A 24,697-nucleotide genomic window follows, 5' to 3' on the forward strand; every position below is an offset into this window, starting at 1 on the left:
CCCCACATCCTCCACAGACATGATCCCAGCCCCCACAGACTTTAGAGCCTACTGGGGAAGGCAGGCAACAAACAAGCAAACACACAAACATGGGCACAACTGTGATAAAATGCTGTGAAGCAACCCCTTGTTTGCAGAGATAGAAGACAGCAAGGAACAACTTGAAAAGATCTCTCTCTAGAGGTAACAGTTAAACTGGGGGAGCCCTAGGGGCTCAAAAAGTACTGTGGGCAGAGGGATTACCAAGGGCAAAGTCCTTGAGGTCAGCAAGCAGAAAGCTGTCACATGGGGGAGAAATAACGTGGCTAGAGCAGAGGGGAGGGACAAGGTTGAGATCAGAGCGGTCGGCAGGGGCCAAAGCATATGAAAACCTGGGGCCATAGTAGGGATTTGGGTTTTATCCCAAATGGGAAGACCCTGGAGAGTTCTTGCAAAGGAGTAGCATGCTCTGATTTACATTTTAGAAGATGACTCTGGCTGTCATATGGAGGATGGATTCTGTGAAACTCCCTTCCATGAGTCTCAATTTTTTCACCTACATAATGGGTTCATGAGAAACCTCATGAAAAGCACAGCCAAGAGTGTCTGGCATATAGTTGACTCTTAGAACAAAGACTGAATTTTCCCACCTAATCACAAACCAGGAGAACCCCGTCTTAAATCATCAATAAGTCACTCCCTTGATTAAAGTCCTTCAAAGGCTCCCACCTCTTTTCTTTGGTCCCAATGTTCTGCTTGACCTGATTCCTGCCACTTTCTCTAGCCCCATCCCTTGCCATCTCCCACTGGACCTCTCCTCTCCTGCCGGCTGACCCACTCCTGGAAAGGCCCTTTCCCTAAAGCACGAGGTCTCCTTCACACTGGCCCAGCTGTCAATCTCCCTTTCCTTCCTACAAACATTTGATGAGCCATTTGATGACCTCAGACCAGCCCTGTCTCAAACATTGAGAGGCTCAAAAAGTGGCTAGAGATATCTATGCAAACACACGTGTGTTCATACATGTGAGTGTGCATGTGAAATAAGAATCCAAACAAATCCAGCCCAACCCCCTTCTGATGGCTGGGCTGGTTCTTATCCCCTCACTCATGCATCCATTTCCTGAAATAATATTTATTAAGTATCTACTTGGGGTCCAGGCACTATTCTAAGACCAAAGATCCCTGGAGCCTGCCTCTTGCATTGAAGACAAAAAGCAAACATTAAATATAGTAACTAAGTCACTTCCACAGTATGTTAGAAGGTTCAAGAATTAGGGAAGGAAGGAAAAGGTGAGCAGGTGAGATGAATCAGGAATGCCTGGATGGAGGCTATGTGAGTTTAAGGAGGGTGGCCATGGTGGGCCTCACTAAGAAAGGGGCAGTTGGGCAAACTGAAAGGAGGTAAGGGACTAAGCCAGGCGAGTAAATGGGGGAGAAACCACCTGTGCAAAAGCCCGAAGGTGGGACTGTATGGGTGAAGACCAGTAAGGTAAGCAAAGCGAGCAAGGAGGCAGGGGGGAGAGATGCCAGAGAGGCAACAGAGAGTGGAGTGCACCCCACAGATGGCACTGAGATTACTCCTCCCCAGAGAGAGGAAGCCAGCACTTTTTTCCTCGGCCTTATCTGATGGCTGTGGTCAGAGGAGGCAGTAAGGGCAGGCGTGAGGCCTGCAATAGCTCGGTACATCGGAGGAGCCTCGGTGGGGCCTCAGAGCAGCTGACATCCGCTTGGCCTGCGGCTTCTTCCTGTGGCTTCTGCATCTCAGGTTGCCTGAATGGGTGCTATTTTTGCTCCTGTTTGAGGTTCTGTGCAGGGCTCCTCTGTGCACGGTACTGGGGGCCATTGGGCCTGGCCCCTCTTTGGGTTTGCTCTGTTCAGAGCAAAGTAGGGGAGCCATTTAAATGTTCCAAGTGCCTTTGGGGACATTTACAGTCAAGCAGGCGGGAAATAACAGGAAATTTGTTGTAAGTGTCATCTTGTCCATCCTCATGACCCTCCAAGATCAGAGAGGTTAGATGGTTTCTCCAAGGTAACAAAGCCAAATCAAACCACAGGCTGAGGATCTAATCCAGTCTGCCTAGGTCTGAAGACCTTTAATTTGCAAGGAGTTCTTTGCATTTACACCTAAATTAATGTTTCCCAAGCAGAATACTCTGTGTTGCATCACCTTCCAGAGGGTGTGAGGATAAAATGCATCATACCCAGCTTCAGTCCCCCAGAGCATCAGAGCACTGATGAGGAGGATTACAATGGGGTGGGGGCAGGGAAGGGTCCCTGGCCCAGACTGTTGGGGGTGGGAGGAATGAACAATCAGAGCAGGCTTCTGGAAAGCAGTGATGCCACAACTCTGTCTGCAATAATGAGCAGAAGTTCAAGGGGTAGAGGAAACATTCTGGACAAAAAGGTCTGCATGTATAAATCCAGAAGCATGACAGCTTGGTTAGTGGGGGAGGGGGCTTCAGGAAGCTGTACAGCAGCAATGATTCTGCTTGGGAGGGAGGAGGCAGAAGCTAGCTTGCTGACTGCAAAAACTGAAATCAGACAGGTGCCCCAGCCCCCCAAGTGGCCACATTAATACACATTAAGGGTATCGGAACAGGCCCAACAGGCTACAAGCAACCATCCAACAAAAGGCTTTCAGCAGGGGAGTGGTTCACAGAGATCCTGCTAGCTGTGTGAGGAGAGAGGACTCTACAAGGAAGGCGGAGGCAGGGAGGCCTGGGCAGAGGTTCCTGTATCACCCAGCAACAGGTAATAGTGAAGAAGGGAGGTGGGGTTTTACCCTGCAGGTACAGCCATCGGGCAGTGAGGCAGAGAGAAGGGCCAGGAGTGATGCAAACCAAGGAGCAGACAGTCACAGTGTTTACCAAGATGGGCATGACAGGGGAGGGCATGTCGGAAGGTGGGGCGTGTGAATCAAGACAAGGACCATTTAGAGCCACTGTCTTCTTCAGATGAATCCTCTGGGGAGAGAAGGTGTAAATCAAAGCGGCTTTTCTATACGATTCCCCCCATTCATAACAGGCTGCTGCCCCCATGGCTGCACAGCAAGGCAGACCCAGAGATGGTGAGCGCATTGCCTAAAGTCTCAGCCAGAAATCAAGAAAGGGAAGACTGAAGATCCCAGCCTACCTGATTCCTCTATCAGTGCCCATCTGGACAGACACCCAAGAGCAGGAGGATCCCACACCCTCCCTGGAAAACAGCACCCCAGGGTCTGGGAGAAACTGGAGAAACCACTGCCCATCTATGATATTTCAGTGCTCCATTTGGGATTATCCATACACGTGAACACTTGCCAGGCCCCCTGACTGGACAGAGATGGTGACTCCTGGAGGCAATCACAGCAGGTACCACAGAGGGAGCCCCAGCCATGCCCGCGCGGCCTCCTCAGGAAACCTCGCATCTCTGCCTCTGCTCCCAATTTTGTTAATTACTGGTTTGCGAATGCAGGAGGCAGCAGGAGGGAGACAGTCATCACGGGTTCCACTAATCGCAGAAAGGAAATTTAATTTCAAACATGAGTTTATGTTTGAATTTCCAACACGGAACAGAATAGTAGGAGTTTGCAGGATCAGCCTGAACTACTTTTTTCTAAGGGAATCAGAGACCAAAGGAAGGCAAAGAACTTACTCAAGATCGCAAAGCAAAGCAATTGCACAGGAGGATAAACATACAACTCTGACTTCCCACTCCCTGGGCACCTTCACCCACTCCATAAATATTCATTAGGTATCTGCTGTGTGCCAAACCCTGTGTGCCAGCAGATACCCTGGGCCCCAGTCAAAGGCTCCAGGGTCCATCCCCAAGAGGGAAGAGTATTTGTATTTACTGAGCACCAACACAGTGTTTTATATACCTAGTCCCATTTAATTCTAATAATCTGTCATTTTATAGGTAAGGAAACTGGTTCAGAGAGGTAAGTGACCTTTCAGCAGAGACCACAGAGCAAACACAAAGCAGAGCCAGGACTCAAAGCCAAGTCTTCAACCTGGCTTCAGGGGTGCCTGGGTGGCTCATTTGCTTAAGTGTCCAACTCTTGATTTAGGCTCAGGTCATGATCTCACAGTTAGTAAGTTTAGAGCCCGCATCAGGTTCTGTGCTGACAGTGTGGAAACTGCTTAGGATTCTCTCTTTTCTTCTCTCTCTGACCCTCTCCTGCTCGCTTGCTCTCTCGCTCTCTCTCTCTCTCTCTCTCTCTCTCTCAAAAATAAATAAACTTTAAAAAAATAAAATAAACCTAAAACATTAAAAAAAAAAAAAAACCAACCCTGGGTTCAGCTTCTGTTCTCCAGATCTGGGGGTATTCAGGAATGGTGATACTCCAGTCACACGCTCCCTTCTAAGACTACTCCCATCTCCCTTCCAAAGTCTTTCTTCCCACCCTGGGCTCTCAGCAAGCATTAAAAATAAGACTCAGCCTGTTTCAAGACAACCAGTTAAGTCCCTGTAATTAACTCCTCCTCTCCCAGTCAAGAGCTATGGATGTGACCAGAGACATAGAGAAATTCGTACCAGACAGGACTGTGAAGCAGAATGTGGCCCTGCATCCAAGCTCCCTAAGAAGAGAACCAGAACACAAAGTCTCTGGCTGTAAGCACAAGGGGGAGAGCTCCCCAGGTCATATGTGTGCACACGCACACACACACACACACACACACACACACACACACACACACAGTGTTAGCCACGAAGTTCTCCTAAGCAGAGCTATGGGTTCTGGGTCATTTGCTCATTCATTCACTCAACATTTATGGAGGTCCTACCACATACAAGGCAAAGTGTTAGGCAGCACATGTGTGTGCACAACACACAATCATCACAACACAAGGAGGGAGGTATCAGTGTCCCCATTTTATGGATAAGCAGGCAGAGACTTGCAAAGCTCCAAAAGCTGGCCCTATGTCACAGACTGTATGTGTGGCAGAGCTGAGATCTGAAACCAGTAACTAACCCAGACCCTGGTACACAGGAGGCACTCCATGGCTATTTCCTCAGTGGCTGGCTGGCTCCAACGCCATCCCCCGCAGACCAAGGGGCTGGGTCCTCTTGCCTTTAGAACCAGCATGCAGAAAGTGGAGATCTCGCCAGGGGGCACAGAAGCTCCTCTTTCTTGGTCTCTCTTGGTTCCCTTGGGACATTCCAAGCAAGGGAAAGCAGGCTTGAGAGGGCGGTTTCCGTTTCTGGGACACACGTGCACAAAGCCAGCTTCTCCACAACGACTGTGATAAATCAGAGCCCCAGAAGAGGTCAGGCCTCCTGCTCAGCTGGGTGCAGCCCTGTCACCTGCAACAAGCCCCACCTCCAGCTCAGCCAACTCCCTCCACAAAGACAATCTCCCCAGCGACAGCTGGAAAATGTCATTAATAGTAGGTTTCTGCATTCAAAATCTCTGTCGCCTATTATGTGTGTATGTGTTTGCCTTTAAATCTGTAACAATGTCAGGGCGCCTGGGTGGCTCAGTTGGTAAAGCCTCCGACTCTTGATTTCAACTCAGGACATGATCTCATGGTTCATGAGTTCAAGCCCCAGGTCAGGCTCCATGCTGATGGTGCAGAGCCTGCTTGGGATTCAATGTTGCCCTCTCTCTCTGCTCCTCCCCCACTTACACTCCATCTCTCTCTCAAAATAAATAAAAATAAACTTAAAAAAAAATCTGTGACAATGTCCTTCCTTATCTTTTGCTGTCCTTGCTTTTACAACAGGACAGCAACTGGAGATCCCAACTGCTTATTTTTCAATATCTTTAACAGACAAAAGGAAAAGGTGGTACTTGCAAATCTGGGGAGGAAGTTTTATTGATTCCACAAACTCCAAAATCCAATGGAAGCAGCAGCTCAAACTTGGTTCCTAGTGACAGCCCCAGCTACTCCTCACCCCTCCTGCCTTGAAAAGCCCCTCCCACTCCTCACCCTAGGTATCTTCTGGGCCCCTGCCATATCATGTGTTATCCCCACCCTTGTTTCTGGTCTGAGTTGGCCAGGCCCCCCACCCACACCTGGCCAGGCCCACTACGGGGTGTGCTGAATGGATGAATGAATGAATGAGTGAATGAACAAATGCTTCCTGAGTACCCTGGGCAGCTATGATGCTCAGGGCACCAAGACCTGCCCCTCCAGGGGCCAATCCCAGCCACTTTTAGAATTCCCTTTCAAGAAGGAGCTGCCAAGTGCAGGCCTCCTGGAACCCTCCAAAGCATCTTCATTCCACAACGTGACAGGCACCAGTCCAGGTCGCTGCCTGCCCCCACCCAGGCACTGTCTGTCTTCACCCCGCAGCAACGGCCTGGCCGCCTCCACCTCAGGAGGTGGCGGGCACCCGCTGCTTACCTTCTGCTGAAACACACCTGCAATGCACCAGCGTCTCCCAAGTAGAAGGAGCCCGAGTCTCATTCCACAGAAGCCCTGGCAGCGAGAGAACGCACCCGCGACAGCCTCTGTGCGATTCTGCTGCATAATCAGCAGAGAAAGAGAAAAAATGCCAGAAATAGCAAGCTTTATAAGCCCTCCTGACAAGTCTTGGTCCTCTATTGGCTGGAGGCCCGGCACCCCCGCCCCCCCCATCCCATTCCTATAAGGTGAAATGGAAAAACCTGTTATTTAATCTCTTTTATCAAAATCCATCTTCTATCCCAATCTGGGCCTGAGTGTTCGGAGCTCCTGGCAGCGGTCTCCACACCAGGTCTCAGGGAGCGGAAGGGGAGGCAGCCTGGCTCTGCATCGTTTGTGGCTTACGAGCCTTCCCCACTCACGCATGCTGCCTCGGGAGCAGGTATTGAGCTGGAAAAGCTTCTGGAAGGCAGCCTGGCAGCACCTGTCAACACGTGAAAGTTGCATGCCGTTTCACTTGGCAGTCAGACTTCTGAGCATCCGTCCTGCGGAAATACCTGCACTGGCGTGCACAGTGCACACCCACAGATGTTGTTTGTTACAGACAAGAATCGGGGGCACGCTGAATGTCTCAAAGCAGGGCTGCATTGCACAGATTAAAATATATCCATTCTGTGGAATATGATGGAATGAGGAAGGCCTGCAGGTACTGACTTGGGACTGGTTAGGAGAAAGAATCAAGGACGTGATCCCATTTTTATAAAAACAACAACTGTGTGTGTGTTTGGATACACACTGTAAAAGATGCCAAACTGTGAATAGTGGTCACCCTGGGGAGTAGGATAAGGAGGTATTTTCAGTCGCTGCTTTTTCTTTCTTGTCTTGTTTTTTCCTCCTCTTCTTCTCCTTCTCCTTCTCTTTCTTCTTCTTCTTTTCTCTTTTCCACAAGCATGTATGACATTTGTAATTTAAAACAAAAACATGAGAGCCTGCCTGGTTCCTTCTCACTCCTGAGGGGTAGCAGGCCAAGTCCCAAGGTCACCCACCATGAGGCTGGATCAGGCTTGGGACAGGGCTGGTCTGAAGCTCATTAGCTTCCACACAAGTGCAGTTAACTCGGCTCCGTGAAGAATGTGGACTTAGGAATAAGACAGAACTGGGTTCAAACCCTGGCTCTGCCTACTGGAACAATTAGCGTCCCCGCGCCTTAGTCTCTTCATCTGTAAAATGGGGATGACAGTGCCTATTAAGTGCCATGTACTGTGCCAGGCCCTGTTAAACCAATTTTCATTTTTGGACATTTTAGAAACACCAGAGGCTGCTGAGGAAGCCTCACAGAGCTGAGGATACTCAGAACTCAGTGAGAGGAGTTCTGGGAATCACCCCAATATTGAACACTTGTAACAATAATAAACTAAGTGACAAGAAAGACCTGGGGAACACATGGTGATAAAAGAGACTGATGACCAGCATATCTGCATGAGGAGGGGGCGGGGGGACTAGAAGGGGCTCCAGAGAGGAAGAGTCTTGCATCCGTACCTCTACACCCTTCTCATGCTGTTCCCTTGCCCAGGACTTCACACAACTGACTCCTCATCCTTCGCATTCTGCTCAAAGATCTCCTCCTTCCCAGAAAGGGCTCCTCTGACTCACCCACCCTGAATTACACTGTTCACAGCACACCCCTCCAGCCAATGTTTTCTGGTTGTTTGTTTTGATGGCTGCTTTTATTTGTTTATTGTTCACCTTCTTCACTAGGCTGTGAGCTCCATGATGGCCAGGACCCCTCTGCCTTGCTCATCTCTGGGTCTCATCTCCTAGCAGAGGGCCTGGCACACAGCAGGTGCTCAACAAATAGAAAGTACACACAATCTGTAGATCCAAGGCCTAGTTCCAAGCGCACGGAACTTGTGTGAAGGAGAGGGAGATGTACATTTTGCACTACGATAGAGAGGTGGAAATTTCAGATATACTGAAGATCTGGAAACATACACACAAAGCTGGGAGAGTGCTAGAAAAGTCCATCCTTGAATGCTTATATGGGCTTAAGATGGAAAAGGACTTTCTAGGCTCAACTTTATTTGCACAGGGACATTTATTTCTTTATTACATCATTATTTATAAGAAAATAAAAATGAGAATAAAATCCATTGATAGGGTATAGACTCAATAAGCCACAACTCTCTGTGCCATGGAATAGTATGCAGCCAGACAAATGACCTGCGTTCACTGATCTGGAAAGAAGCTCACAGTGCTTGCTGGATGTTAAACTTTCTAACTGGGAATCAGAGACTGAGAAGAAAAAGGTATAATTTATTGTGACTGAGAAAGTGTGAAGGTAAAAAGCCTTCAATTATCATTTATTAATTCATTCAGTCAATAGCATTTTCTGTTCCCTCCCTCTGCCTATTTCCTACTCTATGCAAGGGACGGTTCCAGACACAAGGGCAGTGTGTAATTAGGACACTGTCCTTGACCCCAAAGACATCTCAGCTCATGTATGTAGGTGAGAAAATATTATATAAGGGAGACAGTGCTCACAGCTAAGAACCTCAGGATCATTGGCTGAGTGTGGAAGGAGGGGCAGGGTTGTGTACACAGAGACGGGAGGAAGCATGTTAAGAGGCAGAGGTGGGGTGACACGGGGCAGGTGCAGAAAATCCCTGCATTCTCCATCAAACACTGAACTCCGTTACGTGCAGGAATTCTGGGGTTGTGACCATGCTGTCCCCATGCATTCAGGCACAGAACAGCTTCCCGACCTGGACCCATTCACCCTGAGAGCGCCTGCCCCATTAAACACTTGGGCCAAGGTACCCAGTGCAGGGTGGCAGGGGTCCCAGCTCTTCGGACCCTCTACTCAGCTCCTCTTGGGAGAACTCAGCATTTTTTATTTTTATTTTTATTTGGGGCATTTTGAGGCAGCTTGATGGTTACGGTTCAAAACACAGAGAGATGACTCAGCTTCATGTGAAGGAGCCGAAGCCTTTTGGAAAGATATTTCTGTTTTAATCCTTCTCTCTTCTCAGCCACAGAAGCAGCTCATCCAGGCTGCCTTGTTTTCTTGACATTCAACTGCTCCCAGAGTTGGGGGCAGGGGCAAGGGCCAGACTCTGGGTGCCTGACTGCCTGAGTCTGAATCCTGGCACCACCCCTTACTAAGAAGACCTGGACAAAATCATACCCTCTCTGAGCCTGCATTTACTTAAGACTGCCTTGTGCGGTCTTTGTGCGAAGCCACCGTCACTCATGGCACAAAGTGAGTGGACAATAAATATTAGTGTTAGTAACAAAAGCCACCTGTGCTGACCTTCTACTGTGCCTGAATTATCTCACTTAATCCTTACATGCTGCCGGGCACAAGTTCCCATTTTATGGATGAACTGACTGGGGCTCAAAGCAATGAGGTGGCTTGAGTTTCCATCTTCCCATTCAAGAGGGTCAGTGCACACACCCCAGGCCAACTCAGCGGCGAACCTGTGTAAGTTCTTTCTTTCTGTCTGCCTCTCTCAGCACCAGTAGCCAAGTGCACACCAGCTCCTCACTGCCTTTATCTGCAAAATGGGGACAATATTCTGAGGTTGTTGAAATATTCTAGTTATGGCTTAATAAAAATAATTCCATGAGGGTGCTCAAAAACCTTCAATAATATCGCATCATTCCTTTCTCCAGTACCAAGAGTCAACAAAACGCTGAGCTCTTCATGTGCAATATCCCAAGGAGAGATACGAAGCTGTTTGGGAAAACACTCCTCACAAGTCAGGAGAAACCCAAAAATGAGAAAGAGGTGCAAGCTCATGCCAAAAAAATTAAAAAAAAAAAAGGACTTTAAAATGATCCATAATGCAAATGGGCACACTGCACCTGCACCATGACATTAACACAGGGTCTGTCAATCTTCTGCCCCGGAACAAACATTAAAACAGAAAAGGCTGGTGCAGGCGAGCACATGGTAACCCGAGACAGTCAAAACCCAAGTTTCCATCCCTGTTCCCCTGCATTGCCCTGCAGTATATGCTGACAGGGCAACCTTAATAGTAACTGACTAATTGTAAACCCTGTGATTACCAGGGTTGATTTCCATGGAACTTCCTTTTACAGCACCGAGAACCTCTCACGAGCCTAATTGCCAAGTTCAATTTTAGCTCTGTCACATCCAGCCATCGCTGCTAACTAAGGCAGCTGCCTCCTTGCCAGGTAAGCTGTAATGAAGTCGGCTCCCTGCTTAATTTCACAATATTGTGATGCCCCCGTCAGCACCTGTAAATGCTGGAGGCTCTGAGCTGCTGTTGAATAAATCTCGCCCAAGGGAAGTGATTAAAGCCGCTTTGCGCCTCTGTGGTGCCTGTCTGGATCCTCACACCCACTGGGGCACCGTGGTGGGCTTAATCCCATGTGCCTCCTCGCCAAAACTGCCAGCCACTGCAGGGCCGCACTGGACACCTGACGGTGCACAGGACCCTGCCTCCCTTCATCCTCTGTAAATGCCTAACACTCTCTCCACCACCCCGTAGCCCTCCCGGAATTCGAACTCATGACTGACTGCACCAGGCGGCCTTCATGTAGTCCTCAGACACACTGCACATGCTCACTTGTGGGGCTTATGCCTCACTGTGTCACAGTGCCCCACTGGCCTTGGCATCTGTCCTGTTATTAAACAGTCACCACCTCCCACACACGAGACTCCCCCTGACTGGGTCCCAACAGCAGAGCTGTGCTCTCCAGGCACTGCCGGGTATGTTTGGACTTCAGCTTTCGTCCAGAAATCGGCAGGAGTTAGCCATGACAGGACAGATGGGCAAGAAGTGTGCCCTCCGAGCCCACGACTCGCTGGGCATACACCAGGTACTTTATACCCACATAATCCCCACATAATCAGCCGGAGTAGCAAGGAAGAATGGTCTCATCCCCCCATTTTATGGGAAACTGAAGCCTGAGAACTTCCATGAGGCTGGTGAGAGGAATTTCTTTCAGCTCCAAATGTCAGTTAAGACAGTATTTCTTGTGAGGACCTGTCAAGCCTCTTCCCCTTATCAAAGAAATCCTGGGGTAAATCTATTTCCCTTTTCACTCATCTGCCAGGAAGCCCAGAGCTGGATTTGCAGGCTGATTTCTATAACTGCAGAGCCCCAGGACCAACATACCTGCTTTCATTTTTCCACCTAGAATTTTTTTGTTTTATATTTTCTTTGTCTCTAATTTTGGAATGTGTTCTTGTCACTGAATAACCAAAAATAAACAAGGAACCACCAAAAGTGAGACTCTGAGAGGTTAGGTGGGTGTCCCAGGTCCCACAGCAGGCCCGGCGGTGTCACCTTCTTCCTCCCCTTCTCAGCCAAAAGCAGTTTCTGAGCATTTGCTTCCTGCCAAGCACAGGGACAGGTCCTGTGACAGCCACACTAACTTCCCAACACAAGGTAACGCTTACAGCAGCACATACTCTGTCCCAGGTACTGCTTCCTGCATTTACACATATTGGTTCTCAAGACAACCCTGTTAGGTAGATGCAATTATTATCCCCATATCACAGAGGAGGAAACTAAGGCACAGAGAAGCTAAGTAACTTGCTGGATGCTCACAGCTAGTAAGTGTCACAGACAGGACTGGAAGGAAGGTTCTGGGCCTGCCATCCACGCTCACTGTGGTGTTGTCAACTGAGTCACCAGATCCCTCATTTTACAGATGAGTCAAGGTTCCAAGAGACAAAGGGATCACCCTAGCCTGGACTTTGACTCTCCAGTCTGGATGGCTGCAGATGTAGAGAGAGAAGCCAGTGGCTCCAGAAAGCCCCACTCTCAACATCCAGCCAAGGCAAAGCCATGCTTCTGGAAGCAAAGGTCCAGGTCTACTCCTGCCAGAGGTGCACAAGGAGGCTGACAGGCTGAAGCACAAGGACTGGAAACCTTCTCAGTCTCCAAGACCACCTTAGCCACCCCTCCACCACCACCACCACTGCCCTGGACCCCTGTGTGGCGGGGCAGGGATCGCAAGCCAGCGGCCCCCACATGGGGAGCTGACAAACACACTCTTCCTAGCTCTACTGGTGCCTGAACCCCCAGTTCAACCAAAGACAGTATGGGAATGAGTTCCGAAGCATGAAGACCCAGGTTCAAATCCCGGCTCTGCTAGTAGCTGTGAACCTCTCAGGTAAGGGTGAGCCCCTCTGCAAAGTAGGGGATTAATGCCACCACCTTGCTGGATGTCTGTGGACACTGGCAGAGACCACTGGCCCTGTGCCCACACTCCCAGAATAGACGCGTTGCTATTTCGGTGCTGGCCTCCAACAGCATCCTGGCAACTCCTTCCAGGGCATCCAACAGGAGATGACAGAGGGAAGGAGAGGGCAGGGAGGTTTGCTCCAACTTATCTCATTTAGGACATGCTTTCTGGGACAAGACTGAAAAAATAAAATTAAATAATAAAATAGGAGGTTGGATAAAGCCCAAAGTCAGGATTGATTTTGCTAGAACTACTCGGTCCTACCTCAGGCAGAGAGAAGGGCTAAGGGAGTTCCCAAGGGTCACCCCACCGGTGGTGGGCATCTGTGATGTCCCCTGGCCATCAGCAGCAAGATGGGCTGCCGGCCATGTGATGCATCCCAGTTGCTGTGGTTTCTGTTTATTCTGGGGCCCGGTAAAGAGGAGTGTTTGCTATACTCCGACTTGGCAGTCACCTAGGCCCCTGCACTGTCCTTGGTTGCACACAGGAAAAGCCTGCATGCATAGAACAGGCACTAAGATTAACTCCACCCCACAGGGGCTCAGTCCAACCCAGGGTGGATGGGACCAGGCCCCCATTTTCAGATGAGAAAACCAAGGCTTGAGGCTGGTGGCACTTGCCTGGAGGTTCATGGTGATGTCACAAGGAGCAGGAATTCAAACTTGAATTTGTCTGACCTGTCCCATTTTTCCACTTCTGTGCTGGCTCATTTGATCAGGCCTTTCTAAAACTGCACCGTCTGATATGCCTTGAGAGAGCCTGCTGAAGGCTCAGGGACATCGAAGGTAGCTCACGGGAGTAGGTAGGTGGTTCCCCAGGGGGCTGGGCACTCAGGTCCCCACCCCAGATCTGATACCATTCTCAGTTCATGGTTCAAAGATCACTGACCAACAGAACTAAATCCAAACCCTTACTTAACCCAGCACCCTAGACCTGCCCCTCAATCCTATACCTATGACTTCTCCCTCACTGCCTCCTTGTCGTTTCCGATGCCCAAATCCCTCCTCTTCCACAGGATTTCCTGGGTGCCTACGTGAGCATTAATCTCTCCCTCTTCCCAAAGGCCACCAAGCCCAGCTGCACAATGTATAAGCTGCCCATGGAAAGGTCTCTCACCACCTCCCTACTGAAACTGTGTCACATGGGGGCTGCTCAAGGGACATCTATGAACCAAAGTTCCTTTCGCAGCCCAAGCATGCTGACACTTAGAGGGAACTGGCACATCAATGGGTGCTTAAATGTGCCAAGTCTCTCCTTCCACAGGACCTTTGCACATGCTGTTCTCTCTATCTAGAATGCCTACCCTGCCCCCACCACCTAGCAATGCGTCTTCCTGTAACTCCTGAAGTCCTTTCTGACCCTCCGTTACCTGGCCTCATAGCACTTGTGCAGCTCTCCTGACCAACCTTGTCATGCTCCCATTTTGTGTTCCATTATGTCATTATAGGTCTCTTGTTCACCCGGGAGTTCCTGCCACAGGGCCTGGCACACAGCAGGGGCTCCATAAATGTTTGCTGCCAGCCATGATAGATTATAAAGATGAATGCAGGTCCTCCCGTTTCTATACATGGGCCCTCTGCACAGTGACGTCACTGCTCCTCTTATCAAGAGATGCAGTCTTTCTTCACACCTTGAAGGTGGGCTTAGCCATGTGACTTTATGCGGTCACAGAGACAGCAGCAAGTGTTTCATAAGGAAAAACTTGAACAGCACTTGTGAACTAGAGCATCTTGTCTTGCTGCTGTCTAGAGCGCTAAGTGAAGGAGCCCGAGCTGGCCTGCTGGAGGAAGAGGTTTTGGGGAAAGCCCAGCCAGCATTCAGCCAGCTCCCGGCCAGCAGCCTGCCAACCACCAAACAGGTGAGTGTGGCCATCCTAGATCATCCAGCTGCCAGATAAATGACCGACTGATCACAGATGCAGGAGGGAGCCCTGCGGAGACCAGCCAGCCCATGTCCAGAGAGTCTTCCAGCTAACCCACAGATTGTGAGCTAAATAAAACAGTTGCTTTGAAGCACTAATCTTAGGTGGCTTTGTATGCAGCAACAGACAACTGATACAGGAGCTAACAGAAGAGCATTGGCCATGATACGCTCACAGCCAAAGAACAAGTGTGTCTGGTCTATACAACATCAAGGTGAGAACAACAAATGCCTCTTGGGACGTAGAAAGCAGCTCAAACCCTGGGTTTGAGCCCTACTGGCCTATGACCTTGGTTTGAGCCTGGACAAGGCAGGCACTCACCTCTGTCTGTGCAGTGGGAATAACACATCCTATGCCAAGTCTCCTAGGTTGAGATGGTTTGAGTCTAAGCAGGGAACACATGTAAAAGGGCCCCTCAAAGGAAGCTAAAGATACTTTGCATATGGTGCAGAATAAGCATCATGACTTCAGAGCTAGATAGAGTCTGGTTCGTGATCCATTCTGCTACCTACAGGCTGTGTGACCTTAGACAAGTTCTCTATCCGAGCTTCTGGTGTCACCTGACCAGGTGTCAGGTGTCTGTGACATGGCAAAAATAATATGTACCTTGCAGGACTCTTGTGAGGGTTAAGCAAAACAGTATACCTAAGACCCCTGGCACATAGTATGGATCCAGTAAATAGTAGCTCCTCCGCTGTCCCCACCCCCACTTAGCGGGTACCTCTCACACCACTCCCCTTGCCACCCAACTTGGCAGTAACAGTTTCCATGTTTGATATCAACATCTTGTGCCAGGTGCCAAGTTGTGACTGTAGCTTACATAACATCCAGAGAGAGAGAGAGAGAGAGAGGTTTACATGAAGAATGAGAAAGAGCTGGGTATTGCCAGATTCTACTGGGGGAGAAAAAACTCGGGCCACGGATAAGAGAGTAAAGAAGGCTGAAGATGATTCAGACCTGAATCCTCAGCCTCAAAGTCTTGACACACCCGAGCCCACATCTACCTTCATCTGGGATAATTGTCTGTGGTCCTTCCTCCCTTTGCCTCCAAGGCACGGGGTGTGCGGCCTGGGGCTGGCCACGCAGGAAGGAGGGAGGCAGGAAGGGGGGCTTGTCACAGTGGCAACCAGCTCTTCCCTACACTGAGACTGCTGGGTAGCAGTGTTATTCCAGGCCTCCCGTCCCACAGAGCGCCTACAGCAAAAGCGGAAGCCCCTCGGCCCCAAGGACCCCAAATGCCCAGAAAATGGTCTACAGAAAGGGTCGAGGATGGACTCCACCCCACCCCACCCCACCCCACATGCACATGTACACACACACACACACACACACACACACACGCACACACTGATGAATAAGCTGAATCAGGGAAGATAGATGCACCAGTATGGGGGCAGGAAGGGCCCCAGAGCAGAGGGGCACAACACTGGCTCACTCCCCTTGCACACACCACGCCTGCCCCAAAGCCCTCTGCGGATCCCCCCTATAGGCCCCAAACTCCAGGGCCTGGCACTCAATGCCCTTCCCAAGTTGCAGGTTTTGCCTCTTCTTCCACACAAGCCTATACCCATCCAGACAGCTCTGCCATAGTTCCCTAAGCCACTGGTCCCCTTGGCCTTGGTCACACCCCCTCCCTGCTTGGTGCAGTCATGGAGGCCAAAAATGGGGGTCCTAGCTCACAGGTTTGGGTTCCAGTCCCAGTGTGACCAGGGCCCAGTCACCACACTCCTGGTGCCTCAGCTTATCTGCACAGTGGGATCAGCTTCTACTCCAAGTGTGGTTGCAAAGAGTAAATAAATAATGTAAGTGAAATACCCATCCCATGATAGATACTAAATTAATGGCTCTTCTGCTCTCCCCTCCTCTATAGGTCCTCATCCTATCCTTCTTGGAGATCCTGCCTAAATGCCTCCCTCTGCCAGGAAGTCCTCCCTGAACACTACAGGTCTCAGGGATTCTCTCTCTCTCTCTCCCTCTCCTCCTCCCTCCCTTTATCTTCCCTTCTCCCACCCTCTTCCCTCTCTTTTTCCTCTCTCCCTCCTCCCCACCCCTTCAGCTCTGAAGTAAGAGTTGTCTTATCCTGTACAGAGCCCCACCTATCTGCCCATCCCTACCTGCAGGCTCCATCACAACCTAAGGACAAAGACCAAGGACCAATCATGAGCAAAACCTTGTGAGGCTGCAGCACAGTGCCCAGAGAGCAGAAGTGGCTTACCCAAGGTCGCATAGCAAAATTCAAACAAGAGCAAACAGTCCTGCCTCCTTGTCCACACTCTCAAGGCTATCAGACAAGGATACAGTGTGTGGATACTGATGGGGTCTTACCCAGATCTCCCTTTTCAGCTCTGTACCCATCCCCCAGTAAATGAGTGCTAATGTCCCTTCCTCTGCAGAAGAGCCCTTGGCTGATAGGAGAAAAGCATAGGAAGCATATCACCCCTCCCCCACCCCTCCCTGAGGAAGCCTATGGCCAGTGACCAACTGACAATGGTGTGCAAAAGGCCACCCCCAGCCCTGACCTCAACACGGGACCAGCTCTGTAGTGCCACTCTTGCTCCAGGGTTCCCCACAGGATCAGGCTGAAGCAGGTCTCCAGCTGAGACCATGTCCTTGCTCCCCTCCTTCCCCAGGCTTGTCCTGGGCCCCCATGACCCTTCTCAGGAGGGCACCCCACTGGATCTCTTTGACAAGCATCCTTGTCTCAGGCTCTGCTTCTTGGGAGCTCAGCCTGACACAAAGGACTTGATTCTCAAATTGTGGTCCTCTGACCAGCAGCCCAGCATCTTCCAGACCTTGTTAAGAGCTGAAAAATCTCCGGCCCTACTCCAGGTCTCCCAAATCTGGATCTGCATTTTAACAAGACTCTATGTGATCTACATGCACGTTCAACTTTTGAGAAGCTCTGGCTTAAGGTAGGTAGTCACCAGCCAACTGCGGGACCATCCAGCAAACATGGTATTAACAACATGCGCCCATCTGTTACAGCAATTATACAGCTAATGTGGGCATTATCCAACCCTGATTATTGACTGTGGAGGTGAGCCAGCTAGTGTGGACATAACCACGCCACACACCAGTGTGTTATCTCCATGGCCCACCCTCTGGTGAGTGTGAGTTACAACATTAGCAAGATGCAAGCTCCATGTCCTTCTGGCCTGAGCTCCAACCCCACACCCTACTTGGTCACCAGAATTCTGTTTCTCTTTGGAACGAGTCGAGTGTCTGCATTAGTCAGTTAAAGCCTTTGCCTCTACCCTTTCTTGAGGAGACCGCACCCCTAACACCAGACAGCGAAGAAAAGTTCCCCAAGGGCACCCCTGCAGAAGATGCTAGAAAGAGGGGAGGTTAGGATTCTCCAAGATCCTGGTGGGTAGGGAGGGGGAACAAGGCCATGGATGTCTCTGCCCTGGAAGAAGCAAATTCCTGGCCTGCCCTGAGTCAGAAACCCCTCTTCAGAGGCCCCATCCAGCCACCCCAGGGTATGAGCCCCCTCATCCTGGTGTGAGTCCCTCAGAGACCCTCTAAGGGGTTGTCCATGACCTTTGCAAAACTAAAGGCAATAACCAAGTCCTATGTGCCGAGCAGACCCCAGGGCCAGCCCCGGAGACTGCAATAATCCAGACGTGTGTTTGGACAGGAACACCCTGCAAAGCTCCGTCAACTCTGCCTGTTGCCTGAGGAGGGAAGCGCTTCACCTTTTGCTAATCGTCCTAATTCATTTTTTATTACTAACTTTCCTGTTTTCTATTTGCCATCTGATTGAAGATATTACCAAAGGCATTTAAACAGCATCAGACCGTACCACAATGGCAAACATAACTCTTTTTATTGAAATCTGCATTAATATACATATAATTCCCTGATCACAAAGACCTCATGGTCCACATGTTACACCCTAAGTGAAGGCAGGTTTGACAAGAGGCATATACACAATTGAAGGTTCCTCAAAAGACGATAAGCCGCGTCAGAAGGGTGGGACAAAATGGACGCTTTCTCGTGCTGCTAGGGAATGTGGATGACTCTTCTGGAAAATGACATGACAATCCAAATCAAGAGCCATAAAAATGTTCACTCTGGGTTCTACTTTGGCCCACAGCCAACAGCCTGGGTCTTTCTGCAATGGTGGGAATGCTCTGTATCTGCACAGCCCAGTGGCTATCGAGCACTAGTGTGACCTAGGAGTTCAATTTGATTTGATTTGATATTAAATTTAAATAGCCACATGTGGGGGCGCCTGGGTGGCTCAGTCGGTTAAGCGTCCGACTTCGGCTCAGGTCATGATCTCACGGTTTGTGAGTTCAAGCCCCGCATTGGGCTCTGTGCTGACAGCTCAGAGCCTGGAGCCTGTTTCCGATTCTGTGTCTCCCTCTCTCTCTCTCTGACCCTCCCCCGTTCATGCTCTGTCTCTCTCTGTCTTAAAAATAAATAAACGTTTAAAAAAAATAAAAAATAAATAGCCACATGTGGCCAGTGGCTATCATGTTGGACAGTGCAGGAAGCCATCATCGAGTCTCTCCTAAACAATAGTAATCACCTGCATCCACTCTCGCCCTCATCCAAAGTTTTCCCCAGAAGACAGCCGCCAAGATTCTTCTAAAATGCAATACACCTCAGCTCCCACTGCCCTTTGAGACAAAGTCCAAGCTCCTAAACATGGCCTTCAAGGCCCTATCTCCTGGGGACAGGGAGCATCCCACCTCTCAGGGAGCCTAAGGCGTTCCAGGTGTTGAAGGGGCAATGACAGCGGCACAGAGAACAGCAGTAAAGACCTGGGGGGGGGGGGGGGGGAGGGGGGTGGCCCTTGAGAAGAAACCTAGAAGACACATGGGCAGGAGTTTGCCAGGCAGGTGGGAAATGCCCAAACCAGAGGCAGAGCAATCAGAGCTGCTCCCTCAGACCCCTGTCCTTGTGAAGCTGATATTCTAGCAGTGGGGGTGGGACATAAACAAGAAATGCAAATTATGGTCCATGAAAAGAGAAAAGATGAGACAGGGAAGGGGTTCCTGGAGGACCCGGGTGGGGCAGAACAGTCTGCACTGAATATCCAGAAAGGAAAGAACCCAAATCAACACTGTTCTTTAGTCTGCACGGTGGGGTTGTGGCAGGGGATCTCCCCCATTCCCTACACGTTTGGGCAGGTAACATAATCTTTATAATTTACAGTTTAATAAAAAGAAGGGGGTCCTCCCTTCAGGAGAGAAGTCACCCAAAACTCCTGCTTGCTCAACAGAAACGATCCCACGAGCTGGAGATTGTGCTATCTCTGAAGGCCAGGCCCACCGTGCCCCAGATACCCCAACCCAGGCAACAGGGAGTGATACCCTCCCCTTGAAAGCGGCAAGGTCACCACCGGCAGGGAGATGGGAGGCGGACAAAACAGGGGGCTGAGGTCTACCAGCCCTTGCCCCAGAGAGCCAAGCATTGATTAAAATCCAGACGATTTTAAACGTCATCCCTCTTGACTTACACTTCAACTTTCTTTCTTGGGCTCAGCTGGAGGGGAGGGTGGCATGTGGTAACAGTGGGAATTCACATTTATTAACAGTTGCAGGCTGGGGCGCCTGGCTGGCTCAGTCAGAAGAGCATGCGACTCTTGATGTCGGGGTCGTGTGTTCGAGCCCCATGTTGTTGTGTAGGGATTACTTTAAATAAATAAATAAATAAATAAATAAATAAATAAATAAATAAAACCTAACACAAAAAACAAACAAACAAAACGCTTGCAGACCCCAGACACTGCCTCTCACGTTTATGTTTAATCCTCCTGACAACAATATACACATAAGACATGTAAAGGCCCAGAGACAGCGAGTGACTTATTCTTGGAAACACAGCCTAAGTTATGTTATAGTGGCCATCTCTAGAAAATATAACCTCCACACTGACTCATATATTCTTTCAACAACTTTTTATTGAGCACTTACTCTATAGCAGACACCATACTGAGGTGCTGGGGACTCAGTGGTAAAGAAAACAAACATGACCCCCAGTGGTCTGAAAGGTGGAACAGACACTCAAGTAATCTCATAGACACATTGTGCGATGGGGAAAAAATACACTAGAGGCTGTGATGGAAAATAATGGGATAACCGCAGTGATTAGAAGGTCAGAGTCTTTGAAAAGGCGAAAAAAAATGAGTCAGAGCCAGTCATGTGAAGAGTGAAGGCAAGAACATTCCAGGCAAAGGGAATAGCATTTGCAAAGCCCCTCAAGCCAAAAAGAGCATGGTAGGGGAGACTGGAGGCATGAGGGGGCTGGAAGCAAGAAGGCCAGGACGGCTAGAATGAGGTCAACCACGGGGAGGTTGTCTTTGCTCACCACCGTATCCCCAGCACAAAGTCTGGTGCCTCGGACAGAGCAGCTGGGAGTAAGGCTGGAAAAGCAGGCAGGGGCTAGATCACACCAGGATTTATGGTACCCCCCCCCCCAAGAAAAAGGTATTTGATGTTATCTACACACCAGGGGGAGCCACTAGGAGGTTTTAAGCAGAGGTCTGATTTAGGTTGGTAAGAGTTCACCAAGCTGTAACAGAGAGCCGTTGAGTGGTTTCACCCAGAGAAATGACAGGATCCAATTTACACATCAGAAAGATCTTGATCACGGCCGGGATAACTCCTCAGCTCATCCTAATGTGACTTGTGGTCACTAGATAGTAAATGTCCCCCAAAGCTAAGCATCCCCAGCTGGCGTGTGGGAGGGGGCCGCCTTTCAGAAAAGCAAGACAAAGCAGCAAATGACAGGATGTGTTGACAGAGCATCAGACGGGCACAAGGCTGTTGGCAGATGGAAAATTGTCCCAGAGAACGCCTCAACAGGGTCGTGGCTTATTGTTAATGTCGAGCCATTAGGAAAACACAATTATGTGCTTCACTGATATTGTAAGACATAATCTGAGACAGAGCGCAAACATTTAGTGCTTCGTCCAAAAAAGAGGTAAGACAACTAACAGAAGAGTCACTGGAGGAGAAGCTTGCATTGCACAGGTGGGTGGCCAAGCCCTCCAGGTTGTTTGTTTGTTTGTTTGTTTCTCCTTGTCTCGTGTCTCTCATTCAAAGTCAAAGTTTGGCTCTTAGGCATCCATAGACAGATTTGGAAAGGGAATTAAAATTAACCTATCCCGGGTGCTTAAGCAGACCTTATTATCTCATTTAATTTCATAAGCGGGAATTTAATCCCATCCCAAAATGGTAATCCCATTTTGTAGATGAGGAAACTGAGGTTCTGAGATATTAAGTAGCTTTCCAAATGCCCTCATTTCCCTCTTGAGCTTTATCTCTTGACACTCTCAACCCCTTCTACGCCTTTGTAAATGTTGTTCTTTCTATCTGGAATACTTTTCTCAACGTTCTTCACCTGGCCAATTCACCTTCAAGCATAGACCAGGTGTCCCCCCTCCTCTGGGAAGCCTTCCCTGACCACCTCAGCCTGGCCTGGTAATCCCACACCCATTTGGAATTGCTTATCTTTGCCTATCTCTCTAATAAGACTGTGGCTCCTCAAGGGTTAAGGACCAGGTCTTAATCACCTGTTCCTGCCTAGCATCTACCATAAAGCCCTGCAGACAGCAGTCAGTGAATGTTCTTTGCATGGCTGAATGAATGAATGCACTCTTAATAAGTTGCAAAGACGGGATTTGATCCCAAGCCAATATGACTCCACAGGATATCTCTTGGCCAGAGTTTATGTCTGTGTCTTATATAGATCAATCAGAAAACATAAACAAGCATGGAATATGTCATAACCATACTGAGGACTTCATTCATGGCTCCAAAAGAGATGCCGAAAAGCACCACTTCTCTGGGGAAAACAGGATGATGTATGTGGGGTAGAGGGTTAAGCAAATCCTTTTCCCTTCTGCAAGAGAATTTCACCTTTGTTAATTGTCTAGCATAACTCCCTGGAAACCTGATTAAAGTAGGATGTTAACTATGTTACTAGGCAACTCTGCTTATGGTAAAAATGACCCCTGACTGGTAAACTGTACCTGGACTGGAAGTAACTATAAATAAATTATAAATATCTGATAAAGAAACCAAACTTTAGATTTTCCTGAGTGCAGTGACTCTTATAACTGACATGCCCCCTTGCAAGAAACCCTCGAACTGAAGGCTATGGAATTGCTACAACAGATATGGGTCATTTGAGGAATAAGGCTTGTGAGCAGGGTGACTTCCAAACCTACCCGTTGTGGGTCTCATTCCCTTGCACCTAAACTAAAACCCGGGGGGTGGGGAGGCAGGTAACAGAGGAGCTGGTGGCTACCTCCATGGACTAAGGCAGAGACTGTGGCTAGAACTACTCCTGCAGAAGAGGAACAGATCCTATGCTCTGCTGGCAGGTGGCTCCTTCAAGGAGACAGGAACCAAGTGTCGCCCATGGGTGTCTTGTGAGTCTGAATGTTTAATTGAACCTCATCAAGTCCCTGTGGGACATACAACCAGAAATAAGGGAACTGATACGGAGAGAAAGGAAACCGTCCCAACCAAAACCACCGCTACACCTATTCTGAACGGGAAAGCTCCTGAGACTCAGCCATTTATAAAAGACAAAAAAAACCTGGGATGGAGCCTATGTTCGCTGTCCTACAGAGGGCCCAGATGACCTGAATGGTACTAGGCAGCAGGAATGAGGGAGGTCATGTAAATCATGGAGGCCTCACCACAAACCTGAGATGGAAGTGTGGTTATGTGAGAACACAGGAGATCAGAGAAGTTAAGTGACAGGTACAAAGTCACACAGCTTGTAAGCGGAAGGATAGGAAGCCAGGCACTTCCGCTGAACTCAAAGTCACATTTGAATCCACTGATTTTGCAAAACAATTTACTTACAGCTCAGGTGAATGAATAGAATAGAAAAAAGCATGGGGGTTGGGATGAAGGGACCTCCTTAAATAATGTAGATACCACCCACTAGGCACTCAGTAAATATCTGCAAAATAAATGAGCAACGAAAGGCCCAGCGTCCATATTCCACATTATCAAGTTTAGTTCAAGTCAAAACACAGCAAAATGGAACAATAAAATTTATGCATGAGATTGACCCTGGGTTATACTACTGAGTAGGATTCATTTCCAACAAGTTTCTAAATCATTTCTGCAAATGAGGCCCAACTTCGAGATAAGCACGTTTTAATTAGCTGTAATATGAAGGCATTCTATTACCAAGGGATGTTTGAAGTTGAAAACCAAGGCAGAAGGCCCAGCTGGGAATCCCCTGGCCCCTAGAAGAGCCAAGGTGTCAACAGTAAAACCAAGGGGCAAGCTGATCCACTCTTCCATCCCTGCAGAGGGCAGGAGCTCCACCCGGCACCATGGAAGCTGCAGGAGAGAGGAGGAGGGAGAACACACTCTGAACTCCAGCTCTGCCAACCAGCTCCTCTGCTGCCTTGTGTAACCTGATCTACTTGGATCTCAGTTTTGTCACCTACAAATGGGGACACACGTGCCTGGCATAGTTAGGAGGCTTAATGAGATGGTACGAGAACGAGCCTGAGATGGGTAAATGCTCAGCAAATAAATCTGCACTTATTTCTACCCTACTTTCCTTCATAAAATAGCACAAAATTTAAAAAATAAAAATCAGTGAGAGGGAAATTTTTGTTCAAGATGGCAGAAGGAGCACACACTTTCTGCCTCTTTTCTAAATAACACTAGAATAGAAAAAAAAAGATATACACACATATAACACATATATTCATAATTCTTATATACACACATTAATATTCATAATTCAGACAGATAGATGGATTAAAGTGGAGTGACTCCAAAGAGCTCCCAAAAGAACACAAGAAAGGGCTGGGGATCAGAAACACCAAGAGTGCCAGGCAGTAAGAAGTCAGACTGACAATGAAAGCCTATCAGCTCCGAGGCACCAGCACACCAACACAGTCCTTTGGGAAAACTATTATCCTAACTGAACCCCAGAAAATCCCCGAAGAGAAGCAGCAGGGACTGGAAGCCCTGGGCCAGGGATGTACCTGGACCTTTGTGTCAGCTTAACAGACCTCACAAAAGCTGACCGTAGGATCTGCCTCCAGCCAGGGAGGAGAATTCCAATTAAATGAGAGATCTGCCTCAGGGAATCCCCACTGTGGGTAGGCATGAGGCAGGAGAAACAAAGTGTACCAGTACCCGTGGGTAACTGCTGGTCTACATGGGAAACAGACGCCCCCAACCTCAAGTGAACTTGTCCCATGTGCTAATAGAAGTCCCCAGCTTCAAGTATCCACACACAAACCACATCCAGGGCA

The 24,697-nt window shown here is 49.0% G+C and overlaps 1 protein-coding gene across 13 annotated transcripts in view; it reads right to left on the reverse strand.

The window, feature by feature from the left end:
• TOX2 (TOX high mobility group box family member 2) overlaps window positions 1-24,697 on the reverse strand; it is a 275,373-nt gene that overhangs the window by 102,909 nt on the left and 147,767 nt on the right. For 2 of the 13 annotated variants that reach the window (XM_045053581.1, XM_023251219.2), the window contains exon 1: window positions 6,309-6,449. The exons of 8 other annotated variants lie outside the window; for them this stretch is intronic. In XM_045053581.1, the coding sequence (XP_044909516.1) occupies window positions 6,309-6,434 (126 nt within the window). In that variant the 5' untranslated portion in view covers window positions 6,435-6,449. Of the gene's footprint in view, window positions 1-6,308; window positions 6,450-6,571; window positions 6,936-23,609; window positions 23,817-24,697 lie in introns of those variants that run through there. 3 more of the 13 variants (XM_023251217.2, XM_023251223.2, XM_023251224.2) reach the window with 3 other exon arrangements.

This window comes from Felis catus, chromosome A3, assembly GCF_018350175.1.
Source record: "Felis catus isolate Fca126 chromosome A3, F.catus_Fca126_mat1.0, whole genome shotgun sequence".
Taxonomy (NCBI): Eukaryota; Metazoa; Chordata; class Mammalia; order Carnivora; family Felidae; genus Felis; species Felis catus.